This window comes from Mauremys mutica, chromosome 9 (assembly GCF_020497125.1).
Source record: "Mauremys mutica isolate MM-2020 ecotype Southern chromosome 9, ASM2049712v1, whole genome shotgun sequence".
Classification (NCBI taxonomy): Eukaryota; Metazoa; Chordata; order Testudines; family Geoemydidae; genus Mauremys; species Mauremys mutica.
This window is the reverse complement of record NC_059080.1, coordinates 72,879,323-72,905,291: the sequence shown is the minus strand read 5'-3', so window position 1 is coordinate 72,905,291 and position 25,969 is coordinate 72,879,323. Positions and strand designations below refer to the sequence as shown.

The 25,969-nt window shown below is 41.0% G+C and overlaps 1 protein-coding gene across 2 annotated transcripts in view; it reads right to left on the bottom strand.

The window, feature by feature from the left end:
• Positions 1-25,969, bottom strand: part of ATP1B3 (ATPase Na+/K+ transporting subunit beta 3) — a 57,347-nt gene that overhangs the window by 6,524 nt on the left and 24,854 nt on the right. For both annotated transcript variants that reach the window (XM_045030492.1, XM_045030494.1), the window contains exons 3-5: positions 18,846-18,953; positions 11,519-11,709; positions 10,270-10,320 (exon numbers count right to left, since the gene is read on the bottom strand). In XM_045030492.1, the coding sequence (XP_044886427.1) occupies positions 10,270-10,320; positions 11,519-11,709; positions 18,846-18,953 (350 nt within the window). The remainder of the gene's footprint in view (positions 1-10,269; positions 10,321-11,518; positions 11,710-18,845; positions 18,954-25,969) is intronic.

Below are 25,969 nucleotides of genomic sequence, written 5' to 3'. Positions count from 1 at the left end.
CCTCCGTTACTTCCAACTGATGCGTCCCCAATTTATAACTAAAATTCTTGCTGCTCCTTATCGCTGAACTGCCTTCTATTAAGATTTCACACCAAGACCAAACCCCATTACCTAAAAAGCTCCTGCATTTTGTTTTTGACCCTTAGAGCAAGTGAATGGGACACCTACAAACTATGCTGTGAGCTGTCCCTGGGACAGGTTAGCATGGTGATGGAGAGATACACACAAAATAGGTTACGAAGTGTACTGGCCAGGAACCCAGAATATCATGAATTTAAGCCTCCTCTTCTGCTGCTATTATTTCAGGGTATTCACAAGCTTTTATTAACCAAGGCCTCATATCCCCCATTTTGCAATAAGGTAACAGGCTGCACAAGGTCACTTCTGGCAGAGCTAGGAACAGAATCCACATCTCTAAAATGGCAGACCCAAGCCTCATCCACTCAGCTTTGGCTTTTGGATGAAATCTGCCAAAGCTAAATTTCCCTACATACAATGGAATTCTAGTGTAGTGATTATGAAGAGTTAAACACACATGGGCTGCAAAAATTCAGGAAATGTCCCATGGATAAAGCTATGATTTAGTCACGGGTATTTTTAGTAAAAGTCACAGGCAATAACCAAAAAAATCACGGCCAGTGACCTGTCCGTGACTTTTACTAAAAATACTCGTGACTATATCTTGCCCGTTGAGGGGGGCAGCCTGGGGCTCCACCGCTGCCACTCTGGGCCAGGAGGGAGGCCCGGTGCCCCACCACTGCTGCTGCTTCTCTGGGCAAGGGCATCCTGGGGCTCCACTGCTCCTCCCAGACTGCTGCTCCAGGGCAGTGCCTGGGACCAGTTGCCTGGGGCTGTCGGAGCAGTGGCCGGTGTCGCTGGTCCCAGAGCTGTCCCAGCTGCTCAGGGGGTTCTGGGGTCAGCCGCTGCGGAAGTCATGGAGGCCCCAGAAAAATCACGGAATCCATGACTTCCGTGATCTCTGTGAAAGACTCGCAGCCTTACCCATGGCTAATGCAGTAGGGACTAGTGTGCAGAGATGCCAACCTTGCTTTGAGACTTTGAGAGGAGATGATGAAAAAAGTTAGGAAGGAATTAGGGACATTGTGTGGACTTCCACCCCTGCCCTTACCAGTCTGTGTGTATATGGCCAAGGGGAGGGCCTGCCCCCTGCCTCCATTGCACCCCTGACCTTTACTTCCAAACACAGAGAAGGGGAAGATCAGCCCTAGGGAAGCAGCCCTAGGAAAGTAGGGTCCTTAATTATCATTACCAGTTCAGGGCCTGGACTTCCTTCCCAGGATGATCTGCCTCCTCTTCCTCCTTAGTCATGTTCCCTCTCTCCTCCACTGCCACCATCACTGCCTGCTCCTGCTCCAGGAGACTATGCAGTAAGACTCTGATAAAGTCAAGCTACAGCAATAGTCAGTGAAGTTTGGGGTGCTGGATTCACTGCCCAAACCACAGGTTGATGACAGCACGCTAACTGTCCGGCATGGCCATTGCTGGCGTGCTCTAGGTACCTAGAGCACATGGGGGTAGTTAGAGTGCAACATGCAGCCTTTGGCTTGGGCGTTGAACCCAGCAGTGCCCCAATCCATTCAAAATCACCACAGTTTGCTTCCTAACAGACTCTCACTGCGCAGTCTGTGAATGTGCCATCGAAGCAGTAGAGAACAATGCCCACTGTGACCATGGTCCTACTTGCTGTATGTTGGACCTAAAAATCAGGACAATTAATGAAAATTAGGGATAGTTGACATCTCTGGCTAGGAGTATATGTATGCTGAACACTAAGCCTTGGCTCTGACTCAAGTTTGAACCCAAAGCCCCCCTGCCATCCATACACAAAATTAGTCGACTCAGGTCAGAAAGTCCTTGCACCCTGTTTGGGAGCAGGGAAGGGGTGCACAGCCCGAGTCTATGAGGCAGGTCCAAGTCCAGGCATTTCATAGTGTGGATGCAGATTGAGTCCAGGTTGCCAGACTCATGTCTGGAGAGTCTGCCAATCTATCCCACAAACCACTTCCTAGTCCTTCAATTCCAAAGCTTGCCACTTACTTTCCAGGAATCGGAAGCAAAAGACCTTTTCCTAACTGGTGTTTTTGAGATGTGTTGCTCATGCCCATTCCATATTAGGTGTGTGCGCTTGCCACATGCACCAGAGCCAGAAGTTTTTCCCTTAGCAGTATCTGTAGGTGACCAGCTCTGGTGCCCTCTGGAGTGGCGCCTGCCTGGCGTGGAATAGGGGTGGCAGCGGGCGGCTCCCCCCACCCTCAGTTCCTTCTTGCCGGAAATTCCGAAAGTGAGGAAAGAGGGAGGGTTGTGGAATGGACATGAGCAACACATCTCTCAGAACACCAGTTATGGAAAAGATAACTGTCTTTTCTTCAGGTGCTTGCTCATGTCCATTCCATATTAGGGGACTCCAAAGTACCCCTGGAGGTGGATAGGAGTTCATGGATGTGTACATTGCAACACAGCTCTGCCGAACCCAGCATTGTCTCTGGCCTGCTGAATGATAGCCTAATGAGAAGTAAACATGTGAACAGAGGACCACGTTGCAGCTCTACAGACGTCCTGGACAGAGGTGTGTGCCAGGAAGGCCGCCGAAGACAGCTGCACTCTCATCGAGTGAGCTCTGAATCGGCGGCAGCAGCAGAACGCCCCCAGATCATAACAGGTCCTTATGCATTAGGTGACCCTTCATCCTATCCACTGTAGCAATGAAGAGTTAAGTCGATTTTTGGAAGGGCTGGGTACGTTTAAGTAAAAGCCAAGGCACTCCAGATGTCCAGGGCGGGAAGACGCCTCTCCTCACTGGTCTTGTGCGGTTTGGGACAGAATACTGGGAGGATGATGTCCTGGTTCATATGGAAGGAGGAGTCCACCTTTGGCAGGAAGGCCAGGTGGGGCCGCAACTGAACCTTATCTTTGTAGAAGACCATGTACAGAGGTCCTGAGGTCAAGGCTTTACTTTCAGAGATGGTCTTGCTGATGTCACCGCCACCAGGAACACAACCTTCCATGACAGGTGGAAAAGGGAGCAGAAACCCAGAGGTTCAAAGGATGGACCGGTGAGCCTAGACAGGACCAAGTTAAGATCACACTGTGGGACAGGAGCCCGTACCTGCGGGAAGAATCTCCCAAGGCTCTCAAGAATCTGACCATCATGTCATGAGAAAACACCGTCTGTCCCTGGATCGGTGGGTGAAAAGCGGAGATGGCCACAAGATGCACTCTAATGGAAGAGTGTGCCAGGCCCTTGTTCCTCAAATGAAGCAGGTAGTTTAAGACAGATTGTACGGAAGAGCACAAGGTAGAGATACCATGCTTGGACGCCCAGCAGGAAAACCTCGTCCACTTGGCCCAGTAAGTCAGTCTGGTTGAGGGCTTCCTGCTTCCCAGGAGGACCTGTTGGACCTCACCTGAGCAGGTCCGCTCCTCCGGGTTCAGCCATGAGGTGGAGGGACATGAGGTTGGGGTGCAGGAGCTGACCATGGTCCTGTGACAGCAGGTCCAGTCAGTTGGGCAGGGGCCAGGGATGGGCCACTGACAGGTTCATTAGCGTGCCGAACCAGTGCTGGCGAGGTCACGCCAGGGCGATCAAGATAACCTGTGCTTTGTTTCTCTTTATCTTTGCCAGGACCCTGCTGATAAGAGGAATCGGAGGGAATGCTTACATCAGGTTCCATGACCACAACAGGAGGAAGGCAGAGACAGAGTCCTTGCCCAGGCCTTGCCATGAACAAAACCAGTGGCATTTCCTGTTTAGCCTACTGGTGAACAGGTCCACATGGGGAGTTTCCGACCTCTGGAAGATCATGCAGGCTACGTCCAAGTGAAGCGACCACTCGTGGTGAGAGAAGTCCCTGCTGAGGTGATCCACTAGCATGTTCTTGATGCCAGGGAGGTGACAAGCTTCCAGATGGATTTCATGGCTGATGCAGAAGTCCCAGAGATGGAGTGCCTCTTGGCAGAGTCTCGACCAACGTGCTCCCCCTTGCCTGCTGATGTAGAACATCAGGGCTGTGTTGTCCGTCAGGACTCTTACCACCTTGCCCGACAGGTGTGGTATGAAGACTCTGCATGCCAAGCAGACTGCCTTGAGCTCTTTGATGCTTATGTGCTCCCTGGAAGAGATGACGTTACACATACCCTGGGTCTGGAGGTTGCTGAGGTGCATGCCCCAGCCAAAGTCCAAGGCATCCGACACCAAATTGATGGAATGATGGGGGAGGGGCATGTTGTTCGGTCTACCATTGCAGTGAGGAGAGTACCATCGGGGGAATGGCAATGACCATGTACAGGTAATCTCTGGACTGTAGAACATGCCGAACTTTAGCTTTTTTATATACTTGATTAGGTCCCTCAGCTCCAGGATGTAGTTTCCAGGATGGGCCGCAGACCACCCTGGGCCTTTGGGATTAAGAAATACTGGGAATAGAACCCCTGTACGCAAGAGGCACTTCTTTCACAGCACCCAAATACGGCAACCCCTTTACCTCCTGCGCAAGGAGACTCTCATGAGAAGGGTCCCTGAAGAGGGATGGGGAAGCAGGGTGGGGGGAGGTAGAAGTAAACTGTAGGGTATAACCCTCTGCCACAGTATTGAGGACACAGCTGTCTGAAGTTATAGCTGTCCATGTGGGGAGGAAAAAAGAAAGGCAGTTGGAGAACAGCAGGACAGATGGATCTGAGATAAAGTCTGGTAAACCTCAAAATGCTGGACAGAAAGAGGAGGGGGTGGCTTGGGTGGCCCTTGTAGCCCCTACTCTTCTTGGGAGGGGGACGGGACTCCTAGCAGGGTTGACTCCCTTGGCCCTGAGATTGCTGCGGTTTGAACCACTTATGGGCTGGACCTGGAACGTACAGCCCCAGAGTTTTCAGGGTAGTGCAGGATTCCTTAAGGCCATGCAGTTTACTGTCCATCTGCTCTGCAATCAGGGCCTAGCTGTCAAAGGAGAGGTCCTGCATCAATTGTTGAGCCTCCGTTGACAGACCAGAAAGGAGCAGACAGGATGCTCATTGCATGGAGATGGCCGTGCAAGCAGTTATCGAAGTGGGGAGGGGAGAGTGTTTAGCTTACAGGGAAGTCGAGTGAACCAAGAGGGGGGGGGAAGGGAGTGTTCATCAAGGAAAAACAAACAGAACTTTCACACCGTAGCCTGGTCAGTCATGAAACTGGTTTTCAAAGCTTCTCTGATGCACAGCATGTCCTGCTGTGCTCTTCTAACTGCCCTGGTGTCTGGCTGCGCGTAATCAGCGGCCAGGCGATTTGACTCCAGCATAAACGTCTCCCCCTTACTCTCAGATATTGTGGAGTCACAGCAAACAGTAATAACAATGGGAATATTGGTTTCGCTGAGGTCTATCTGAGTCAGTAAACTGTGCCAGCACGCTTTTAAACGTCCAAATGCACACTTTAATACCATTCTGCTCTTGCTCAGCCTATAGTTGAACAGCTCCTGACTACTGTCCAGGCTGCCTGTGTATGGCTTCATGAGCCATGGCATTAAGGGGTAGGCTGGGTCCCCAAGGATAACTATAGGCATTTCAACATCCCCAACGGTTATTTTCTGGTCTGGGAAGAAAGTCCCTTTCTACAGCTTTTGAAACAGACCAGAGTTCCTGAAGACACAAGCGTCATGTACCTTTCCTGGCCATCCTACGTTGATATTGGTGAAACATCCCTTGTGATCCACCAGTGCTTACAGGAGCATTGAAAAGTACCCCTTTTCGCTTGCTTGGTGCTCTGGTGCCAAGATAGGGATATGGGTTCCGTCTATCGCCCCACAACAGTTAGGGAATCCTATTGCAGCAAAGCCATCCACTATAACCTTCACATTTCCCAGAGTCACTACCCTTGATATCAGCAGATCTTTTATTGCGTGGGCTACTTGGATCACAGCCGCCCCCACAGTAGATTTGCCCACTCCAAATTGATGCCCGACTGACCGGTAGCTGTCTGGCGTTGCAAGCTTACACAGGGCTATCACCACTCGCTTCTCAACTGTGAGGGCTGCTCTCATCTTGGTATTCTGGCGCTTCAGAGCAGGGGAAAGCAAGTCACAAAGTTCCATGAAAGTGCCATTACGCATGCAAAAGTTTCGCAGCCACTGGGAATTGTCCCAGACCTGCAACACTATGCGGTCCCACCAGTCTGTGCTTGTTTCCCGGGCCCAGAATCGGCATTCCACAGCATGAGCCTGCCCCATTAACACCATGATGTGCACATTGCTGGGGCCCGTACTTTGCGAGAAGTCTATGCCCACGTCTATGTCCTCCTCAGTCTTGTCAGCGCACTAGTACAGCTCCAGCCTATAGTAATTGTTTAACATTATCCCCGTGCTCCTGTGTATGGGAGGCTATTGAGAGCCAGAGCAGCAGCAGGCATAGATGGCCCCTCTGCAGATGGCCCTGGATTTCCAGGAATCCTCCAGGTTTGAGTGGTAATGAAGAGGAATCTCCAAAAGGATATTGTCATAGATCCCCAAATAGAAAGTCCCTTCATGGATTTTGCTGCAGTTGGGGAAAATTCAGGCCTTTGCTTGTTCAATTTGACCCCCAGGGTAGGGAATGCACAAGTGGCTTTTCTGACATAGATGCCCCTTTTCTATATGAATTAATGATAAAAGCAGTGTAGCAAACACATGCAGTAAGGATCAACTGTAGGGGTAGCAGTTAAATGGAAACCAGAGAAAAGGGAAGAATGCAGGAAGAGAGAGCAAGGAGGAAGCAGGAGAAAAACACATGCAGAAGAAAACATCCAATTTCAGTATGGTAGGCTTTAAAAAAAAATCATTTGTGATGTTTTGGACAGGATCCTGTTCTCAATCCTTCTCTGGCCTGTAACTATTTATTTTTTCTTGCTCTCTCAACTTGCTTTGGAGGTACATCTGTCAGATATTTTGGCCCTTGAGCTAGCAAGCCCTGCTATGTACTGCAAAGATTCAATATTTCCCATTGTACTTGTAAACTACAAGAAGTGCTCACATAATGGAAAATACACTTTTTAAAAAGAATCATTACAGAAATACAATTGAACAAATGAAGTATGGAATATGTGAATATTCTAAAAAAGAAAAATGGATTAAATAGAATTACAGTAAGAGTAGGAAGTTAAGGTACAGATTTTCAAGAGTAGTTGCACAATTGCACATACAATCATTGTATTTATATGCACAGATCTGGTAACTCTGTGCACATAGGTATATTTGTACATACAATTGCCTGATAAGCAACTGCATGACTAACTTTCGTAAAATCTGGCCCTAAGTTTTATATATATATATGCGCGCAACTCAAGGAGATTACTATAGAATAAATCCAGCACTTACTAAAATGCATCTGTCAGAATTTCTAGACTCTCAGTTCATTAATGGCCTGGTTTTCAAAGATGCTTAGCACCAACAGCTTCTGTGGGTGGTCAGCACTCCTAATAATCAGGCCATAGTTTGCAAAATACAAAATAGATACCCCGGATATTAGACTAGGACTGCCTCCAAATATAGTGAATATTATTGCAGAAGTGAAAACAAGGATGTACTGTGTCCTGAAGAAATGAAGAACTTGGGATAAGAATGATTTGTAATCCTATAATTAGATATCTGGATTCCCACTTATTCATCTACAATCACAGCTCATCTTGTTATCCAAACTGATGTGTGGTGATAAGAACAAGAGCAAGATCAATGATGATTAGCTGGTTTTACAGGGCAAAATTTTACTCATCTCACTTCATACCTCAATATAAAATCCTAGTTATGTTGACATCAGCAAGGGAAGGTAACCCTACTCATTCAACTCTATTGTAATTCATCACCTTTTTTATTCTCTTTTGCAACTTAGGAAAGTAATAGTCATATCTCTCTGTAAGCAGTGTAATAACTGGATACCTTTGGATTAAAATGAGAAATTTTGAGGGGAGTACATATGCTGTGTATGCCTGGGTGCTATTATGTGTCTGTGTATCCCTCTTTTACCTGTGTGTTTTAAGCAAATATTTGATGCAAAAAAACAAAAGCCAACAATATAATATATGTAAACAATATATCTCAAGGTAAAGGAACGAAAATGCTGAAAAAGCTATTCTGACTAACAAAGCCTCTGGCAAAAGGGTAAAGAACTAAATAAAGAGACAAAAGCAACCAGAACAGGGTGTATTAAGGAACAAATTGAAAGTCACAATTCTACCAGAAAAACTGTCACACTATTTCTTATAAATGACACTGAAAGACACTTTTTCTTGTCTTTCAGTTTACTATATTCATTTTACAGCACTTCATAAATAAGCATTTTACTGTCACCCCCACATAGAGGGGTTTCTAGTGTTTGCGTGACTTTCACAAAGCAACAGAGGGGAGAGAAATACTTAATAGTAAAATTCTTAAAAGGACATCTATTTAAAATCTGTAGCCATTATGAAAAAAAAGTTAAGTTGTTTCAAGTACTACATCTGTCCTCCTGACAATTTTTGCCACACATGTAGTACTTGAAACTTAAATTCAATTTGACTACAGATTTTGCATAGATGATGTCCTTTAAGAATGTGAATAGGTTGTACTTACAAGGATTCACACTGTATTACAAGGAGGCAAAGACAGTGGTCTCAATCCTGCTCATATTTACACCCATGGAACTCCATCTAAGACTAGTCACACATTTCTCATGTACTTAAAGGGTATGTGAGGAAAAAGCAGGCAGATGACTGATAAAGAGCAGATCCAAAGCTAGATAGAAAATTTTGTCTGTAAACAGCATAATAGGATTTGTGCTCAATCACACAACCAACATTCAAGAGACAGCTTACTTTTATCACTCAAATATTTTGAAGTTTACAGCAGTTACCAAAAAGTCAGTGTACATTATGTGAATATACCCATAATCTTGCATGAAGTTAAACATCTAACACATAGTAACCACATTAGTTTTAGACATCTGTCTTTGGCAAAGGAAAGCTCAACCCAGATGCAACCTCTGCTTTCTAGTGCAATCCTGGCTCTACAGTCAAGTTTCAAATTGGCTGCTGGGCTGACAGAAGCACAAAGAGGTAAAGCGAAGTCTCAAGCTGAAATGCCTATTCTTTTATTAAAAACTCAAGTAAAAACACTTTGAGCAGGGGAAACTACATGGGGTTGGAGAGGAAAACAAACTTCTACAGCACACCTTCAAACTTGAGGAAGAACGTAGGGCACCATCAGTCACTTTGCATTTGCTACTACAGATAGAGAGTAAGTCTGCACAATTTATACATCTATTAGCAATACCTTCACTCCCTGCCAACAACCCGATGACTGAAGAGTAGGACACCAGAAACGTACATCATGATGGGGTCTGCAGAGTTCTCATGCATGACAACACCACTACAGGGGGGGAAATGGATTTGGGGCTTTTGACAGTCAAAGAGTGGGGGAGAGAGAGTGGACAGAATAGGAGGAAGTAAGGGATAAAAGCATTTCACTCAGAGTAATTAACTCAACCTAGACTCAAAGCCAGAATATTCCTACGTTCAATCCCTTGCACTTGCCACTGAATCACATGGCCATCTTTAGAAGATTCTTTTTTAAACCAAATACTTTGTGTTTTTTTAAAATGCAGACTTGGGAAAACATATGCTGAAGTCAGATCAATAAAATAATCTGGACTGAAAGAAACTCTTCACACACGCTAAGCCATACAATAAACATGAATAGATCTGTTGATATAAGTTGTCTTCAAATCAAGTATGAACAAATCTTACTTTATGAACATTAACAATTTTAGAACTCCCACTTGTTTCTTACCCATCATTATATAAATTGTCTAAGATGCATTTGCAGCATGAAAAGAAAAACAAAAATATTGGTTATGAAATGGGAAAACAAAATACAACTTGTACTGAAGTAAAAAACAAAAATAAAATATATTTCAATATGAACAAGAAAGCACATGTATACTTTTTGTCTTCAGCTTTATCAGACCTACCTGATTTTCAGATAAGTCTTAATGATATGAAACATACAAGAACAAAAGAACAATTTTTAAACTGACACAGAAGAAAAAAAAGGTACCTTTATGAAAAAGTTATTAAACGTACTGAAGCACTAACCTGCATGAACACAAAACAGATATAGCTATCAAAAGAAATCAAAATGTGGATTTAAAAATAATGGAAGTTTCAAAGAAAAAATGAAGTTAAAAATCTTTGCCTCTAGCATTTATGCTTGCTTTACTCTCTGTTTAAACATAAAGGAAAATGGTCATAAATACTTATCTTGATTCACTACTCACCCTAGGTGAACATTGTATATGTGGTTCTCCTTCAGGCTTTAATCCAATTATCTAAAGAAAGGGTAAAATCTCCATAAACAGCTATTTTTCTGTAGGAGTTGTACAAAGCTGATTTTTAAAAAAACATATTAATGTATGGGAGACATTTAATGTGCATTTACACTTTGACTATGACATTAAAATGGTATTACAGGTTTCCCTGGGCATCGTGGTAGGATTTCTCTATTAAATGTGTTCAGTTGACAAGCAACTAAATCTCCAGATTCCAGGTCTACAGCCCTAGTAAAAGGGCATAAAAACTGGGTTCTTTCCAACTCAGACATTGTTACCAACAAAAGGTTCTCTGAGGTTAGCTCAGACCTTCAGTTATAGCTGTGTAGTTTCATTTCCTTCAGGAGGCTTGCACATGTGTTATTAATTAGACCTTATTTTAAAAAAAAAAACCTTGTTGATGCACAAGACTAGAATAGAATCCGTTGTTCACTCTTTAGGTACATTGCTTCTGAAGAGCATAAAGAGGAATGAAAACAGCAAAAACCCCACAAACGTATTTTCTCACTACAGTAAGCAAATATGACTAAATACACATAGAGACCAAACCTGGTGAGTAAGAAGATACCATTTTGACAGAGTCCCATGGACTAGAACCATACTAAGATCTAATGTGTTGATTAACTACTCCTCAAAATGGTTTCACTAGTCACAGCCAGTAGCAGTTCACTATTCCAAATTAAGCATGTAACATTACTGGCTGAATCTAGGTGGTATGTCCAGGCAACATATCATGTAACTTGCAGTCAGCTAACGAAGAGTGAAATATTTTACCACCACCACCCTGCAATATCATTTTCAACACAATAGTTTTCAAAAGTTAAAGCAAGCACATTACATTCTGGTTTATACTTGAATTCTGGAAATGTAAACAAACTTTACTTTATACTGAGCTTTTTCTTTTACAAGTCAAGAGTAGCACCCTTGTATTTAAAACTGGGCTTCCAGGTGTTTTGATCCATGGAAACAAAGCCAATATTCTTAAGTATTAGAGATTTAAACAACTTGCCTCCTCCCCAACCCTAAATAAAAATGGTTAGTTATTTCAGTAAGTTGCATTGTTTCATAGAGAGAGAAATTGAAGGAAACGCCAAGACAAATAATTGAGTCATTCTCTGGAATAAATTTTTATAAAGTTTTAGTTGGGAAACTAAGTTTTAAACTTAAGAAAATCAGAAAGAAAATTCTATGCACTTACTCTATTCATTTTCACAAGCACACATGGAGTTCCTTTAGCATAGCCAAAAGTGTCATCTTCCACTCCAGAACATGATCCAAGCTTAGTGCGATTAAACTGACATGCCTGCTTAACAGCACGATCTTCATTCTGCTCAAACAGTTTTCCTGCGGTACATGCTATGTTTTTGGATTGTTTTGAATCATCATAAGCTATAAAAAAAAAATATTTCTAAATCTATTGGTGTAACAGTCATGCAACCAATAAGCACACAACCCTACAGTAACAAACTACTTCTCAAGGTCCCTTATCTCTACATAAATCTGTAAAGTTTTCAGATTGAAAATAAAATTAGTTATTTTTCCACTATACCTTTTCCTATTATGCAAGACAGCAAAAACTATTTACAGGTATTTTTGTCACCAACAGGTGGTGCTAGCAGTTTTATATTAATTAAATTACTGAGATGCCAAATTAGCTCCCCCAGTTCTCTTTTTGCATGGATATGGCTCTAGAAACTGCCAAGCCTTTTCATTTCTCTAGAAATGAGGAGACAGGTGTAAACTGAGCAGATGTAACATACAATGGAAGGATGATCCAGTCTGGGGAAACGGACCTACAAAATCCGCATTAATTTTACTACAGGACAAGAGTAATCAGAAGATATAAAATTCTTCCCAGTGGTTTACATTACAGCTATCAAAAACTTCAGTTCTACTACCCTTAACGAGGGCAGCACACAGCTCCTGGCAAAGACCAGATATGTCAAGGAACGCAGAAATTCACTTATAACTACAATCAAGGTAACCTAATCTGTTGGAAACGAGACACCTTCCCCCAAAGCCCTCCTCTACTAGGTCCTTTCTCAATCACTGTGGACATCACCCTGCCTTCACACTCAGGTGTCATCTTTAACTCACATCTTCCTCTAGGTCTTCATCTCTTGCCAACTCTTTCTGCATATAATCTAAGATATCATATGACCTTTCTTATCCATCCAAAAAGTTAAAACTCTGGTCCAAGTCTCCAACATCTCATATATCAATTACCGCAATACCTTTCCCAGGGCATTGACAAATGCAGTCTTGTCCTGCTCATATCCATTTAGAATGCTGCTGCAAAGAGCATCTTTCTAGGCAATTGCTTTGACCATGTTACCTCTCTCTTTGAATCCCTCCTCTGGCTCCCCCTTCTACATTGCATCAACTATAACTGCTTGAATTTACTTTGAGGCCCCTTCTTGGCCAATCCCCACCCTATCATCTCATTCATTATCAAGCAGTTGATGATCACCTCCAATCGGCCCATGATGCCAGCCTCCACTGCCCACTTGTTAAATTTTCAAACAAGTACTTTCATGCTCTCTTCCATGTTGCCCCACACACTTGAGGAGGCACTCCCTGTAATCATAACCAAAGCTACCTCATTATATACCTCCTAATCCCTTCTCAAAAATCTCCTTTGTTATGACACCTACAAAAAACTTGATGTTTAGGTATGCAGAGACCACCGCCTATCATGCTGATCAATATTTTTGTATCCTTGTACTCCCCCTTTGTATCCATTTGTTGTGTCTTATTTTATACTTCAACTGTAGGCTCCTTTGAGCAGGTACTGTCTTTTTGTTCTGGTGTTTGTACAGCACCTAGTACAATGGGGTCCTGGTCCATGACTAGGGCTCCTAAGCGCTACAGACATATGAATAATAATCAAGGCCAATATACAAAATAGCTTGTCATGGGTCCAAATTCTGGGTGATATGAGCACTCCTGCCACAGAAGCTTAGAACCTTCTGGATAACAGCATTCACCCTATATTTGTGACCCTACATGACAAATCTGGAGAGCTACAGTCTCAACCAGCACTTATCTCTTTTTATTCAAGGTTATGTCTGGTAGAGTTACCCAGTGCAAGAGGCCACGAGGCCCAACAGTCTAAGGCAGAATGTCTTGCAGTCATTTGGAGGTCTTGACCCAAGCTTAAGAATAATTTAAAACTTATTACGAAGTTGTTCTTATGGAAGATGTACAATCATTAAATCTAGAGTTCAGAGTTGTACATATGAACTCCAACACCTGTATCATTGTGGAAGTGGACTTTGGAGGCTTGGCGTGAATACTTAAGCCCAAAGTCTAGAACAGCTGTCAGACTGCCTTGACTTTTGAGTGCTGAGTGTACCCTTTAAGATGATTGGTCCTTTGCTTAGCCAGTAGTCAAGATACAGGTACACATGAATATCTAGCCTTCTCAGAAGGGGCAAGAAATCATATTTTGTAACAAAAATCTGGCAGGAAGGGGCCTTTACTCTGCTTTCTTAGAGAAACTCCTACTCTTCTGGGACCCTGATTGCTGAGCTCACATTGCTCCAAAAGGCTACAGGGCTCATAAGGATAAGGTGGTGTGATCCGTTAGAGAGTTCATATACTAGATTCCAAAGAGGGGCTATTAAGGATCCTTGGTCCCTAAGTAATCGTCAAGATGTGGACTGCATTTTAAGATGTTGAGAACCCCAGCTATAGGTCACTAAATTGGATTTGGTTCTCTTCCTGTTAGCTATTTGTCCAATTTTGTCACAAATTTGATCACAGCTGCATTTATTGCTAAAACCATAGAAAGCAAATGTGCAAAGTAAACTGAAAAAACAGGGGGTTTTGTTGTTTTTTTTTAAATTTAGATGCTATGAGTTTTAGAAACCCTAGTACAACTAGCAGCAAGTATCAGTCTTTGAAGACATACATTCTTCACCATTATCACAGAAACAGTTCTTTAAATCAAACCGTTCTATGGCAGCGTGCATATTCAAGCTGAGACGCTGTACAATCGTTTTTTATTTAAATTGAGAGTATTCAAGTACACAACTAGGATGACAAATTCAAATGTCACCATCTCAAATGGCATTCTTGTTGGTAGTCTCAGCACAACAAAGGATTCAATGAGAAGAATGCACAACTTTTTCACCCTGTAAATACTCCCTCCAGGACAGAATTCAGGCAGACTGGGAGGATAACAGAGGGGCAGCTTAACAACTGTAGCACAGGTGGCAGCAGTGTAAATGGGTAAATAGAGAACTTAAGACAATAGGGTTGCTGATCCGTCACTTGTCTCAAGTTCACCTAAAACCCCACCAAAGTAGGCAACAGGTAAGCAGTGCATTGGTAGTAAAATATTCTGGTTTGCTGGGGGCAGATGTTACAGCAAAATGCAGGAGTATGTCAAGTTTTTTCAATACACTTCTAAAAATATCTTTAAAAGGTTAAACATTTCTTAAGCAAAATGGTGAAAAAGTTTAAATTTCCCTAACTTTACAAGATCGGCTGCTTCATGGAAGCAGGTGACAGTGCTAATAAGAATAAATAGTCACTAAACAAAATCAAAGATATATACCTCTACTAGCCAGAGGAGTCTCATTATATAGAGTTAAACAGAACATGAAAGTGAAATTAAATTGTTTGAATCATAAATTATCTACAGGCGTATAGTATGCTACACGTTAACTACGAGATTAAACGTTTTTTCCCCATACTTCTACTATGTTATTACAACTCAGTAAACCTTGATACTCCCATATGACCTCCTCCTACAAAAGATCTTTTAACTCTTTCCTACACAGCCCCAGGCCAGCACAATCGCCTCGTGTACCATACAACTTCAATTTCTTCCACCAATTCTCTCTTGAAAATTCACTTTGTTTAGTTCTGAAGGATTGTACCATCCAATGATATTGGAATACTATGAACATCCAGTGTAGGCCAGGGGTCACATTAGATCAAATGCTGACATTCAAAGAACAGATAAAAAAAAGTGAACTCCAGGAATTGTGTACTCCAGAAACTGACCCCAAAACACTGACCAGCCAGGCTGGCCCTGTGTTACTCAACTGCAGAGTACAGTGCCCCAGTAAGATGATGTTCAAGCCAGGCACATGACACTGATATTGAACTCCATTAATCCTGTAGGATAATCACTGGGACTTTGAAATCGATTCCCATATTGTCACTATACTACCTCTGGGGGATTTCGCCACTATCAGTGAAGTGAGATGCCTTCAGCAAAAAAAAAAAAAAAAAAAGACGACAAAGAAAAGGTGCATTGTACAAGACATTCACTGCAAGGATAGATTCCACCATCCAAGAGGTAGAAGCCCAGAAAGACCTTTGCCTCTGAAAATCTCTTACCACAAAATACTTTGTAGTCTTTGATGGGGGTAACAAAATAGCTGGATATGTGTATGATCTTGGAAAAACTGGTTCCTTCAGAACAAACTCCCAAAGGCACTGACCTTGAATGAGTACACTAGCATAATCTAAATCAAATGAGAGGTGGAGTGGCAAAGCCTGGTGAGAATCTGAGGGGAAGACTGGGACTGAGAACCAACAGGGTAGGGAGGAGCATGTGAAGACAGATTGGACAAGGATCTGGGATGCAGGGAGGAAAACTGGCACTGACTGAGCAAAGAGAATGGATGAGATTGGATGAGGCATCCATGAAGGGATAACAGAACTGGGAACCAGTGAGAACAGGGAAATATGTGTGTGTGTGGGGCAACTGGAGGTCTGAGTTGGGGAGAGTGACAGATCAAATGAGGAGACAGGAATGAGGAGAGTGGAATTAGCTGGGTAAGAAGAATGGGACTGGGACAAGGAGCCAGGGATTTGGGAGAAAGACTTGGGACAAAGACAGGTTAGCAGGGACCCCTGCCCGATTCAATGCACAGGTCGGATCTGCTTTGGGGATAAGAACATAAGAACGGCCGTACCAGGTCAGACCAAAGGTCCATCTAGCCCAGTATCTGTCTACCGACAGTGGCCAATGCCAGGTGCCCCAGAGGGAGTGAACCTAAAAGGCAATGATCAAGTGATCTCTCTCCTGCCATCCATCTCCATCCTCTGATGAACAGAGGCTAGGGACACCATTCTTACCCATCCTGGCTAATAGCCATTTATGGAGTTGGTCACCATGAATTTATCCAGTTCCCTTTTAAACATTGTTATAGTCCTAGCCTTCACAACATCCTCAGGTAAGGAGTTCCAGAAGTTGACTGTGCGCTGCGTGAAGAACTTCTTTTTATTTGTTTTAAACCTGCTGCCTATTAATTTCATTTGGTGACCCCTAGTTCTTGTATTATGGGAATAAGTAAATAACTTTTCCTTATCCACTTTCTCAACATCACTTATGATTTTATATACCTCTATCATATCCCCCCTTAGTCTTCTCTTTTCCAAGCTGAAGAGTCCTAGCCTCTTTAATCTTTCCTCGTATGGGACCCTCTCCAAACCCCTAATCATTTTAGTTGCCCTTTTCTGAACCTTTTCTAGTGATAGAATATCTTTTTTGAGGTGAGGAGACCACATCTGTACACAGTATTCGAGATGTGGGCGTACCATGGATTTATATAAGGGCAATAATATATTCTCAGTCTTATTCTCTATCCCCTTTTTAATGATTCCTAATATCCTGATGAATTAAGGTTGTAGAGTAAAGGAGACTTAAGTGTAGGATGCCTGCTTCATTTATTGCAGCAGTTGGAAGGTGGTTAGTGAATCTGGCAGAGGACTGCGAGAAAGGAAAGGATGGTGTCCTGGTAAATGCTGCCCTGGAGAACTGGATCCTATCCTTGTCTCTGTCACAGGAATTCCTATGTGATGCTATACAAGTGGCTTAAACCAAACTTTTTAAAGGTGGTCACTCATTGTATTCCTTATTTTCTGGGTAATGAGATGTTGGGGTCTGATTTGTGGAAGTCCTGAGCACTCTCATCTCCAATTGACATCAGTGGAGGCTGTGCTTGAATACATGAAGTGCCATATAAAGCTACGTACTCTGAAAAATCAAGTTCTAGGTTTCTCAGATCGGACACCCAAAACTAGTAGATACCTTTAATTTCAATCTCTCTGCACTGCATTCCCCATCTGTACAGTGGGAATAATAATATCCCCTCATCTCACAGGAGTCATGTGAAAATAAATTCATTAATGTTTGAGAAACAATCATACTATAGTGGTGAGCTCCTGGAGAAGCCCTGAGGCAAATTAATAATTCAGTCTTCAGAACAGGGTTTGACTAGTGTACAGTAAATAAGGCATGGGCTACACATTGAAAAACAGGGAGAACACACAATATTGAATAGCCTTATTAATTGAGCACCTTTCATTCTGTGCACTGAATGAGGAGACCTGTGGAAACATTAGCATGTGATCATGTAATTAAAGACAATCGTGGTACCTATGCACAAAGGGGCCGAATTAAGATTGTACAAACAACTTTAATTCTGGCACTTCCTAACTTTTGAGTGCTTGACTTGGAAACCTTAACGTTATTTTAGCTTAGTTTTTCTATGTAACATATAAAAACAGAAACCAACATATTACACAAATAACTTTGCTATTCATTTATCTATCCTTTGTCTGATATAATCTTTTCCCACATACTAACTTCAATTGTAATCTCGTCATGTTTTATAAACCTGTAAAATACCATGCACCATTATGACATTATATATAAAAAGTAAATAATACTATTTAATTGTCTGCATGCAAGTTTATTTCTTTAACCAATTTAATGTCACTCTTAACTATGCTTGTGGCAAGCAGACCCAATTCCTTCCTCAGCTATCCAAGCATACTACCTATTGACTTCAGCGAAAGTTGCACAGCTGTAAATCATGGTAGACTTTGACCAAACATTTAACTCTGGATTTTGTTGTACTTACGCTGCTACCCTGATAGAACGCAACCCGATATAACACGAATTCAGCTATAACGCGGTAAAGCAGCACTCGGGGGGGGGGCTGCGCACTCCGGTGGATCAAAGCAAGTTCGATATAATGCGGTTTCACCTATAATGTGGTAAGATTTTTTGGCTCCCGAGGACAGCGTTATATCGGGGTAGGGGTGTATTTAAGGAATGAAAAGCAGAATATATACATTTTACTGATCTGTAGAAGTCTTTCTGTTCAGAATGGCCATAGTTAAAAGTACATTAGCAAATCTAGCAAACAATGTAACAAATCAGTATACAATTTAGAGCAGTGGTCCCCACAAACTTGTTGTCACTCCCCCCTTACCCGTAATGGAACCTGTCTGCACTGCCTGGAAGCCCCAATTGGAACTGTGGTTGGGGCCCAAGAGCAGAGCTGGGGGGCCCTGCCTCCCTACCCCCCCAAACATTTCTCCACACACCCCTACGGGGGTGCATCCCAGGGTTTGGGGACCATTGATATAGTTAATAAATGTTAAATTCTACAGAATTTTCCCTAAAGGAAATCAACTGAATGTATTTATAGCTACAAACTGTCCAAATACTTTAAGTTTAATTAAACTACTCGTAATGTAAAAAACATTCTACTTACACTTTAGAAATTGTTTAAGGGTAGAAACATATTCTGTATATGACTTGGAGTCAGACTTGTTAAAATAAAATTCCAATGCAGTGTCTGGCTTTGGTGAAATCATAAGTCCTTTTAAAGAAAAACAAAAAATAAGTCAGATATTAAACAACTCTTTTCATCCCCACCCTCATTTCTCTCAGAAAGACATTTTTCAAATTGTAAATAGACTATCTAGTATGGAATTTCAGCATTATCCTTATACTGTACAACCATATTTTGAGGGTAGATTTTTCAAATCAATTTTCAACACCAAAATCTAAATTACAGTCTAAATAAAGTTACAATTTAAGTGCAAGCTATAATAATTAGAATTCATAATAATCAAAACCCAAATGATTGAGAATAGAAAAATTAAAACTGCAAGTGATTAGCTAAAGTATTTTACTGATTACAGTTTTACTTTGTACTTTCCATATTCAACAACATTATACCAAGACTTCTTTCTTTAAAAAGAACATTTTAATTTTTAGACTAGTGCTGAGTAAGACAGTCCAGTGGACAGCTTCCATACCTTCAGTTTACTTACTCGGTATTTTTACATACTCTTAGTTCCATTATAAATTTGTTACGTAATGGAGATACTTCTGTATCTCCTGTGCATACTTTTGAAATCATCTACTTTTAAAGTGGTTTATAAAGCAAAACATGCCTTACATAGTAAAACTGGAGGCTATTATAATTTTAATTTCAGGGTGACCCACAGAGAACAAAAGAGGACTTGCCCCTTAAAAAAAAAAAAAAAAAACTTCTTTATAATGTATACAGATGGCCTGAAAGGTCCCCTAGCCAAAAACAAAGCCACATTGATTGTTCTTTTCACCCTTCTTTCCCCCACATCAGAAGTTCAGATTATGTCTACCTTTGAAAACTATAGGCAGCAGCAAAACTAGCAGGATGAGATAGCAAGCACTGAAGAAACAAAACTTGATCTACTGAGGATACAATTTTTATTTGCATAGTTTAAAACGATTGGTTAGCCTATATAACTAGAAAAGAAAAACCTTGTAGAATTTTTGTTTGTTTGTTAAGGGTGTAATATCTACCCGCTCCACTCTTCAATTAAGATCTGAAAAAGCCCACCACACATTTTTTGGTAAACCCGGGAAGACTAGACACATAACATTCTTGATATTTCTAAGCTGAAATATTAAAAATGATTTTTTCCCTTCCACCCCCCCCCCCAAAAAAAAGGGTGGGATGGGGTGGAGGCACTTCTCAGGCCTTCTTTATACATCATAAAAAGGAAAAGTAAGTAACAAAATCAGTTTTCCCCTCTCTGTAGGCCACTTTATATATTAAATAATAAATGTATTATATATAAAAAAAAGAAACTTATCAGAAAGCATATGGAAAGTACAACTACATAGACCAAATACATCAGTGATCCACTGCAAGCCCTACGTGAAGACAGAAAATGGTGCAGTTTTTTTTTTATTATCTTTATAAACAGTAGGGAAACAGTTTAGACAAATTAGAAGTTTTTGGAGAAGGAATGAGTTCCAGAGGCTAACATTTTATATATGCCTTTTAAAAATGCACTTCTTGACTCATTCACCTTTTCTGTGGGGTTCACAAAGCACAGGTTCTCCCTCTCACCCCAGCAGCAGTTAGTTAACTATTTCCCAGGGCAAGTCTTAGCTAAATGCCAGTCTGATACATGACACTACAAACCCCATTTTGCATGATGAATGCCATTTTGACCGTAAACTGCACTGTACCTTCACAGTTGCAACCTCCTTCCCCAAACTCTAGAATGTTCAAATACATATCTGTATTTTGTGCCATCATATGGGCCCATGTCTAGAATCCAGAAGTCACACACTGGCTGGCTCTGTGTTCCAGGTAAAACTGTGATTATAAAACTATTCCCATTTCAATCAATGGGAAAGTTAGGACAATGCGCAGCACCTTTGAAAATCCAACCCTCAATCCTTAAAGAGAGTTATCCGGATTACTTATGCAAGAGCTCACCTTCTCTCAAAGGGGCAATTAAAAAAAAACCCAACTATTTAACATAAGTAGGGCTGTCAAGGGATTAAAAAAATTAATCACGAATAATTGCACGATTAAATAATATTGGAATACCATTTATTTAAATATTTTTGGATGTTTCCGATATTTTCAAATATATTGATTTCAATTACAACACAGAATACAAGTGTACCGTGCTCATTTTATATTTATTTTTATTACAAATATTTGCACTGTAAAACACAAAAGAAATAGTATTTTTCAATTCACCTAATACAAGTACTGTACTGCAATCTCTATCATGAAAGTTGAAATGTAGAATTATGTACAAAAAACCCCTGCATTCAAAAATAAAACAATGTAAAACTTTAGAGCCTGCAAGTCCAATCAGTCCTATTAGTCCTACTGTTTAGCCAATTGTTCAAACATATTTGTTTACATTTGCAGAAGATAATGCTGCATGCTTCTTTTTTACATCACCTGAAAGTGAGAACAGGCGTTTGCATGGCACTGTTGTAGCCAGTGTCGCAAGATATTTACATGCCAGATGCACTAAAGATTCATATGTCCCTTCATGCTTCAACCACCATTCCAGAGGACATGCTTCCATGCTGATGACGGGTTCTGCTTGTTAACTATCCAAAGTAGTGCGGACTGATGCATGTTCATTTTCATCATTGGAGTCAGATGCCACCAGCAGAAGGTTAGTTTTCTTTTTTGGTGGTTTGGGTTCTGTAGTTTCCGCATTGGAGTGTTGCTCTTTTAAGACTTCTGAAAGCATGTTCCACACTTCATCCCTCTCAGATTTTTGAAGGCACTTGGGTGGAATGCTATAGCTATCTTCTTTGCATTTTGTCAAATTTGCATTGACAGTGTTCTTAAAATGAATAATATGTGCTGGGTCATCATTCAAGACTGCTATAATATGAAATATATGGCAGAATGTGGGTAAAACAGAGCAGGAGACATGAGATTCTCCCCCCCAGAGAGTTCAGTCACAAATTTAATTAATGCATTTTTTTTTAACGAGCGTCATCAGCATGGAAGAATGTCCTCCAGAATGATGGCCAAAGCACGAAGCGGCATCTGAATCTTTAGCGCATCTGGCACGTAAATACCTAGTGATGTCAGCTACAAAAGTGCCATACAAATGCCTGTTCTCACTTTCCGGTGACATTGTAACTAAGAAGTGGGCACCATTATCTTCTAAACAAACTTGTTTCTCTTAGCGAACAAGAAGTGGCTGAACAAGAAGTAGGACTATGTGGACTTGCAGGCTCTAAAGTTTTACATAGTTTTGTTTTTGAGTGCAGTTATGTATCAAAAAAATCTACATTTGTAAGCTGCACTTTCATAATAAAGAGATTGCACTACAATACTGGTATGAGATGAATTGAAAAATACTATTTCTTTTGTTATTGTTTTTATAGTGCAAATATTTGTAATAAAAAAATAATATAAAGTGAACACTGTACAGTTTGTATACTGTGTTGTAATTGAAATAGATATATTTGAAAAGGTAAAAAAAAATCCCAAAGTATTTAATAAATGTCAATTGCTATTCTATTGTTTAACAGTGCGATTAATCACAATAATTGTGATTAATTTTTTTTGAGTTAATCGCGTGAGTTAACTGCGATTAATCAACAGCCCTAATCATAAGTTATTTGATCTCTAAGCATATTTGATTCCCTGCAACATCCAAGGCAAGTATCAAATCTTCAGGCAGTCAAAAAAAAACAAACATATACTCTTTGAAAATAGTATCTAGAAGCTATAATGGCTCTCTCTCTAGAGCTGTTACAGTATATAATACCAGGCCATCTTCCTGGGGAAACTGAGTTATTACTTGGAACTTAACAAAATATTTGTATTCTATTTAAGAATCTACCTTCCTTAAATCAATGAGAGGTTTGGTACAAGGGTATAAATTTGCCCCTCCATACCATTACACGGAAAAAAATTGCAAAAATAATTTCATAGGCTCAACATTAAGGTCGGTAACAAAGCAATCAAGGGTAAATTTTCAGGCCAGTACAGCGAATGAGATGCACAACTCCCTATATGCCTAAAATGTAACCATTTATTGTCTAGTTCAGTTTTTGTAGAGTACTAGCCACTCCCTAATTAAAATAGAAACTCAGTGGACAACTTTAAGTCAGAACTTTGCCCTTTCCTTTTTCAAATCTACACAAAGAATGTGTTTGCCTCAAAATAAGATCCAGAAATGAAGAATTTTATTGCAAAATTTGAAAATTCCTAAACTATGATCAAATCAGAGCTGCCAAATATAGTTCCAAATTAAATTTTAACTACTTAAAGAAAAAAAAAAGAACGAAAACACAACCTCCACCACACACAAAACGGGAGAGACAAAATAATATCCTCAACTGAGATCTAGCACCCAAGATGAAAAGACTTAATATTTGATTTAATTTTGCCATCAAGCAATAATTCTCCGATGATCTTGTCAGAAGGTGTCAAAAGATGCTGGAGATATAAACTTCCATTAAAATGAATAAATAAACAAGAGGCTTTAATGCCCTTTCCATGGCAGAAATTGAGCTCAACATGCAACCTGATTAGTGGGAATGGCTTGTTAAGGTAAGATTGGTTCCATTCTAAAGATCTGGCAGATCTTGAAGGAAGGGAGGAAAATACCACCATGTCCTCCCTAAACACCCATTCTTGCTCATTGCCAGGGCTGACGGGGGTTGGGGTGGGGAAAGCACAATTGTACCAGGACCAGAAGTTCAGCCCCCACCTTCCCTCCCAAATGGCTGCGTAAATAAAGTGAAATGGGAGAGGGTGGGACCCCAGAGAACATATCAGGGCCCCAAATTTCTTGATGGGCCAGGCCCTTGCTTCCTGCACACCTAAGGCTTTTCAGAAGGAAGCCCTATTCATGCAGATCTTAGGAGATCTGTGCAGGTGAGGGAACATTCCCTCCACTTTTCTGTGGACTGCTCAAGATCTGCAGAAGAAAAGAACCCATAGTGAGCCTTAAGTTCTTGTCTGCCCTCTCATAGGCATAAGCTTATTCATAGGGTGGGCTATGGAAGTTAGGTTCATTCACCCCATTTTTGTCAGCTAGCAGTTCATAGCAGACAAACCTATTTCGGACCATCAGGGGTTCAGGAGCCAACTGGGTGCTGAAGGGGGAATGATCTAAAACTAATGAGGGCTGGGGTCTCTGATGAACTTCCGACAGTTCACAGGAGGCCAGGAGTCAGTTTCATTACAGAGAAACTACAGGAGAAAAACATCAACTCCAGCAGGCGGCCCAGGAAGCATCTGGAGGGAGTAATATAGTGAGGAAGGGGTTCTTCAGTCTTCACAACTCCTGCCAAAGGGTTTGGAGCATAAAGAGAGGTAGGGAGTTTCTTCTCCCCAGTTCCCCCCATTTTGCTAACTCAAAGCCTTTGAGAGCCACATAGGAGGTCTGCAGCAACAGAACTCACCTCCACAAGATGGTGGATAGGCACTGTAGTTAGCAGGAGTCTTTGTGGCCATTTACCCCCAAACCTTCTAAGGTCTGCTGGATTGACCACACCCTAGGGTGTGCAGGAACTGAAGTCTTCAGCAGACTTTAGGACCATTTTAAAAGAAAGTAAGGATAAAAATGTTAAGGTCAAGTTCTATTTGCAGGCAAATATCAGTAGTCTGAGTGCATATTACCTTTTAAAAACATTAGAAACCAAAGAAAAACAAAGTTAAGGTTGAACTTTCTAAGTCCCCAAACTACCTTAACTCTATCTCTCAGAGCAGTGTTCTCAGAAAAGCCTGGAACACATGCTAATTTATCCAACAATAATAGTGGCCACCAAAATTACAGTGCATTATAATCATTGTCAGAGTGCCATTTTATGGTCTTCTTTAGTCACACAGTACACACACAGCTTTACCAATTCATGATTAGACAAACAGTATATGGAAAGAATAAATCATTCCTGCTTTCATTAAAAGCTTGATCTTTCAAAGTCCTGAGGGGACTCAGTTCTTCATAGATGTACTCAGCTCCTCAACTCTGTGGCAGCCAATTCTCCAAGTGACATTAGCTATTATGCCCCATATATAAATCTCACAGGTGCAGATTATGCTGTTAGAGTACTTGAAAAAGAGCAGAAGTCAGTAAAGAGACAAGGCTTGCTACTGGAGATCTGTATACATGAAAAATTCTACAACTAATGTTCTACAGTTAATGTTTCTAATACTCTATATTCAAATAGAGAAAATGGTAGGCTGGCATCTGAACAGGGACAGAGAAAGTAGTTCAGGCACCTTGTTTAAGAAGTGCAACCTTGATTTTTCAATACTTGAGTTTTTCATGTTTGAGAGGGTTTTAAAAAAAAGTTTTAAAATGGTAATATGCATGCAACCTATTGGTATGTGCCTACAACCTTAACTTCACTTTAATGAAGATTTGTCTGGTTATACGTACAATATTATATAAATGAAAGGCAAAAGGGAACTTTGTGTTTAATACAAATTATTTAAGGAACCATTGAACATAACATAACATTGATAAATGCAACGTAATTCAGACTGGAGGATATAATTTGAACTATTTATATTTTACTGAGTTCTAAATTCAGCCTGAGCTCATAAAAAAGCCCCGATCTTCACTGCAGACAACACAATGAAGGTCTCTGCTCAATGTGCAACAGGGTTAAAAAAAAGTTGATGCATAATGGCTGGAGAATATAAAAATATTATGCCACTGTATAAAATGAATGGTGTGCCCTCATCTGGAAAACTATTTCTGGTCACCTACTCTCAAACAGGACACAGTAGAAAGAAGGGATTCAGAGGTGGGAGCCAAGAATGATTATAGGCATGAAAAAAAAAATCTCATGAAGAGATATTTCAATTTTTAAACTCATTTATCTTAGAAAGGAGACAATTAAAAGGGACATGACTATACAAATAATAATCAATGGTAAGAGAAGGGAAATCAGGAACTTCAAATCATTCTGTTTCATAATACAAGATCAAATGGACATTCAATTAAATTGAAAGATGGCAAATGCAAAACTAATAAAAGGAAACACTCTTCCATACAACTAGCCTGTGGAACTCCAAGCCTCAATGCATCTCTTATGGTAGCAGGTAAT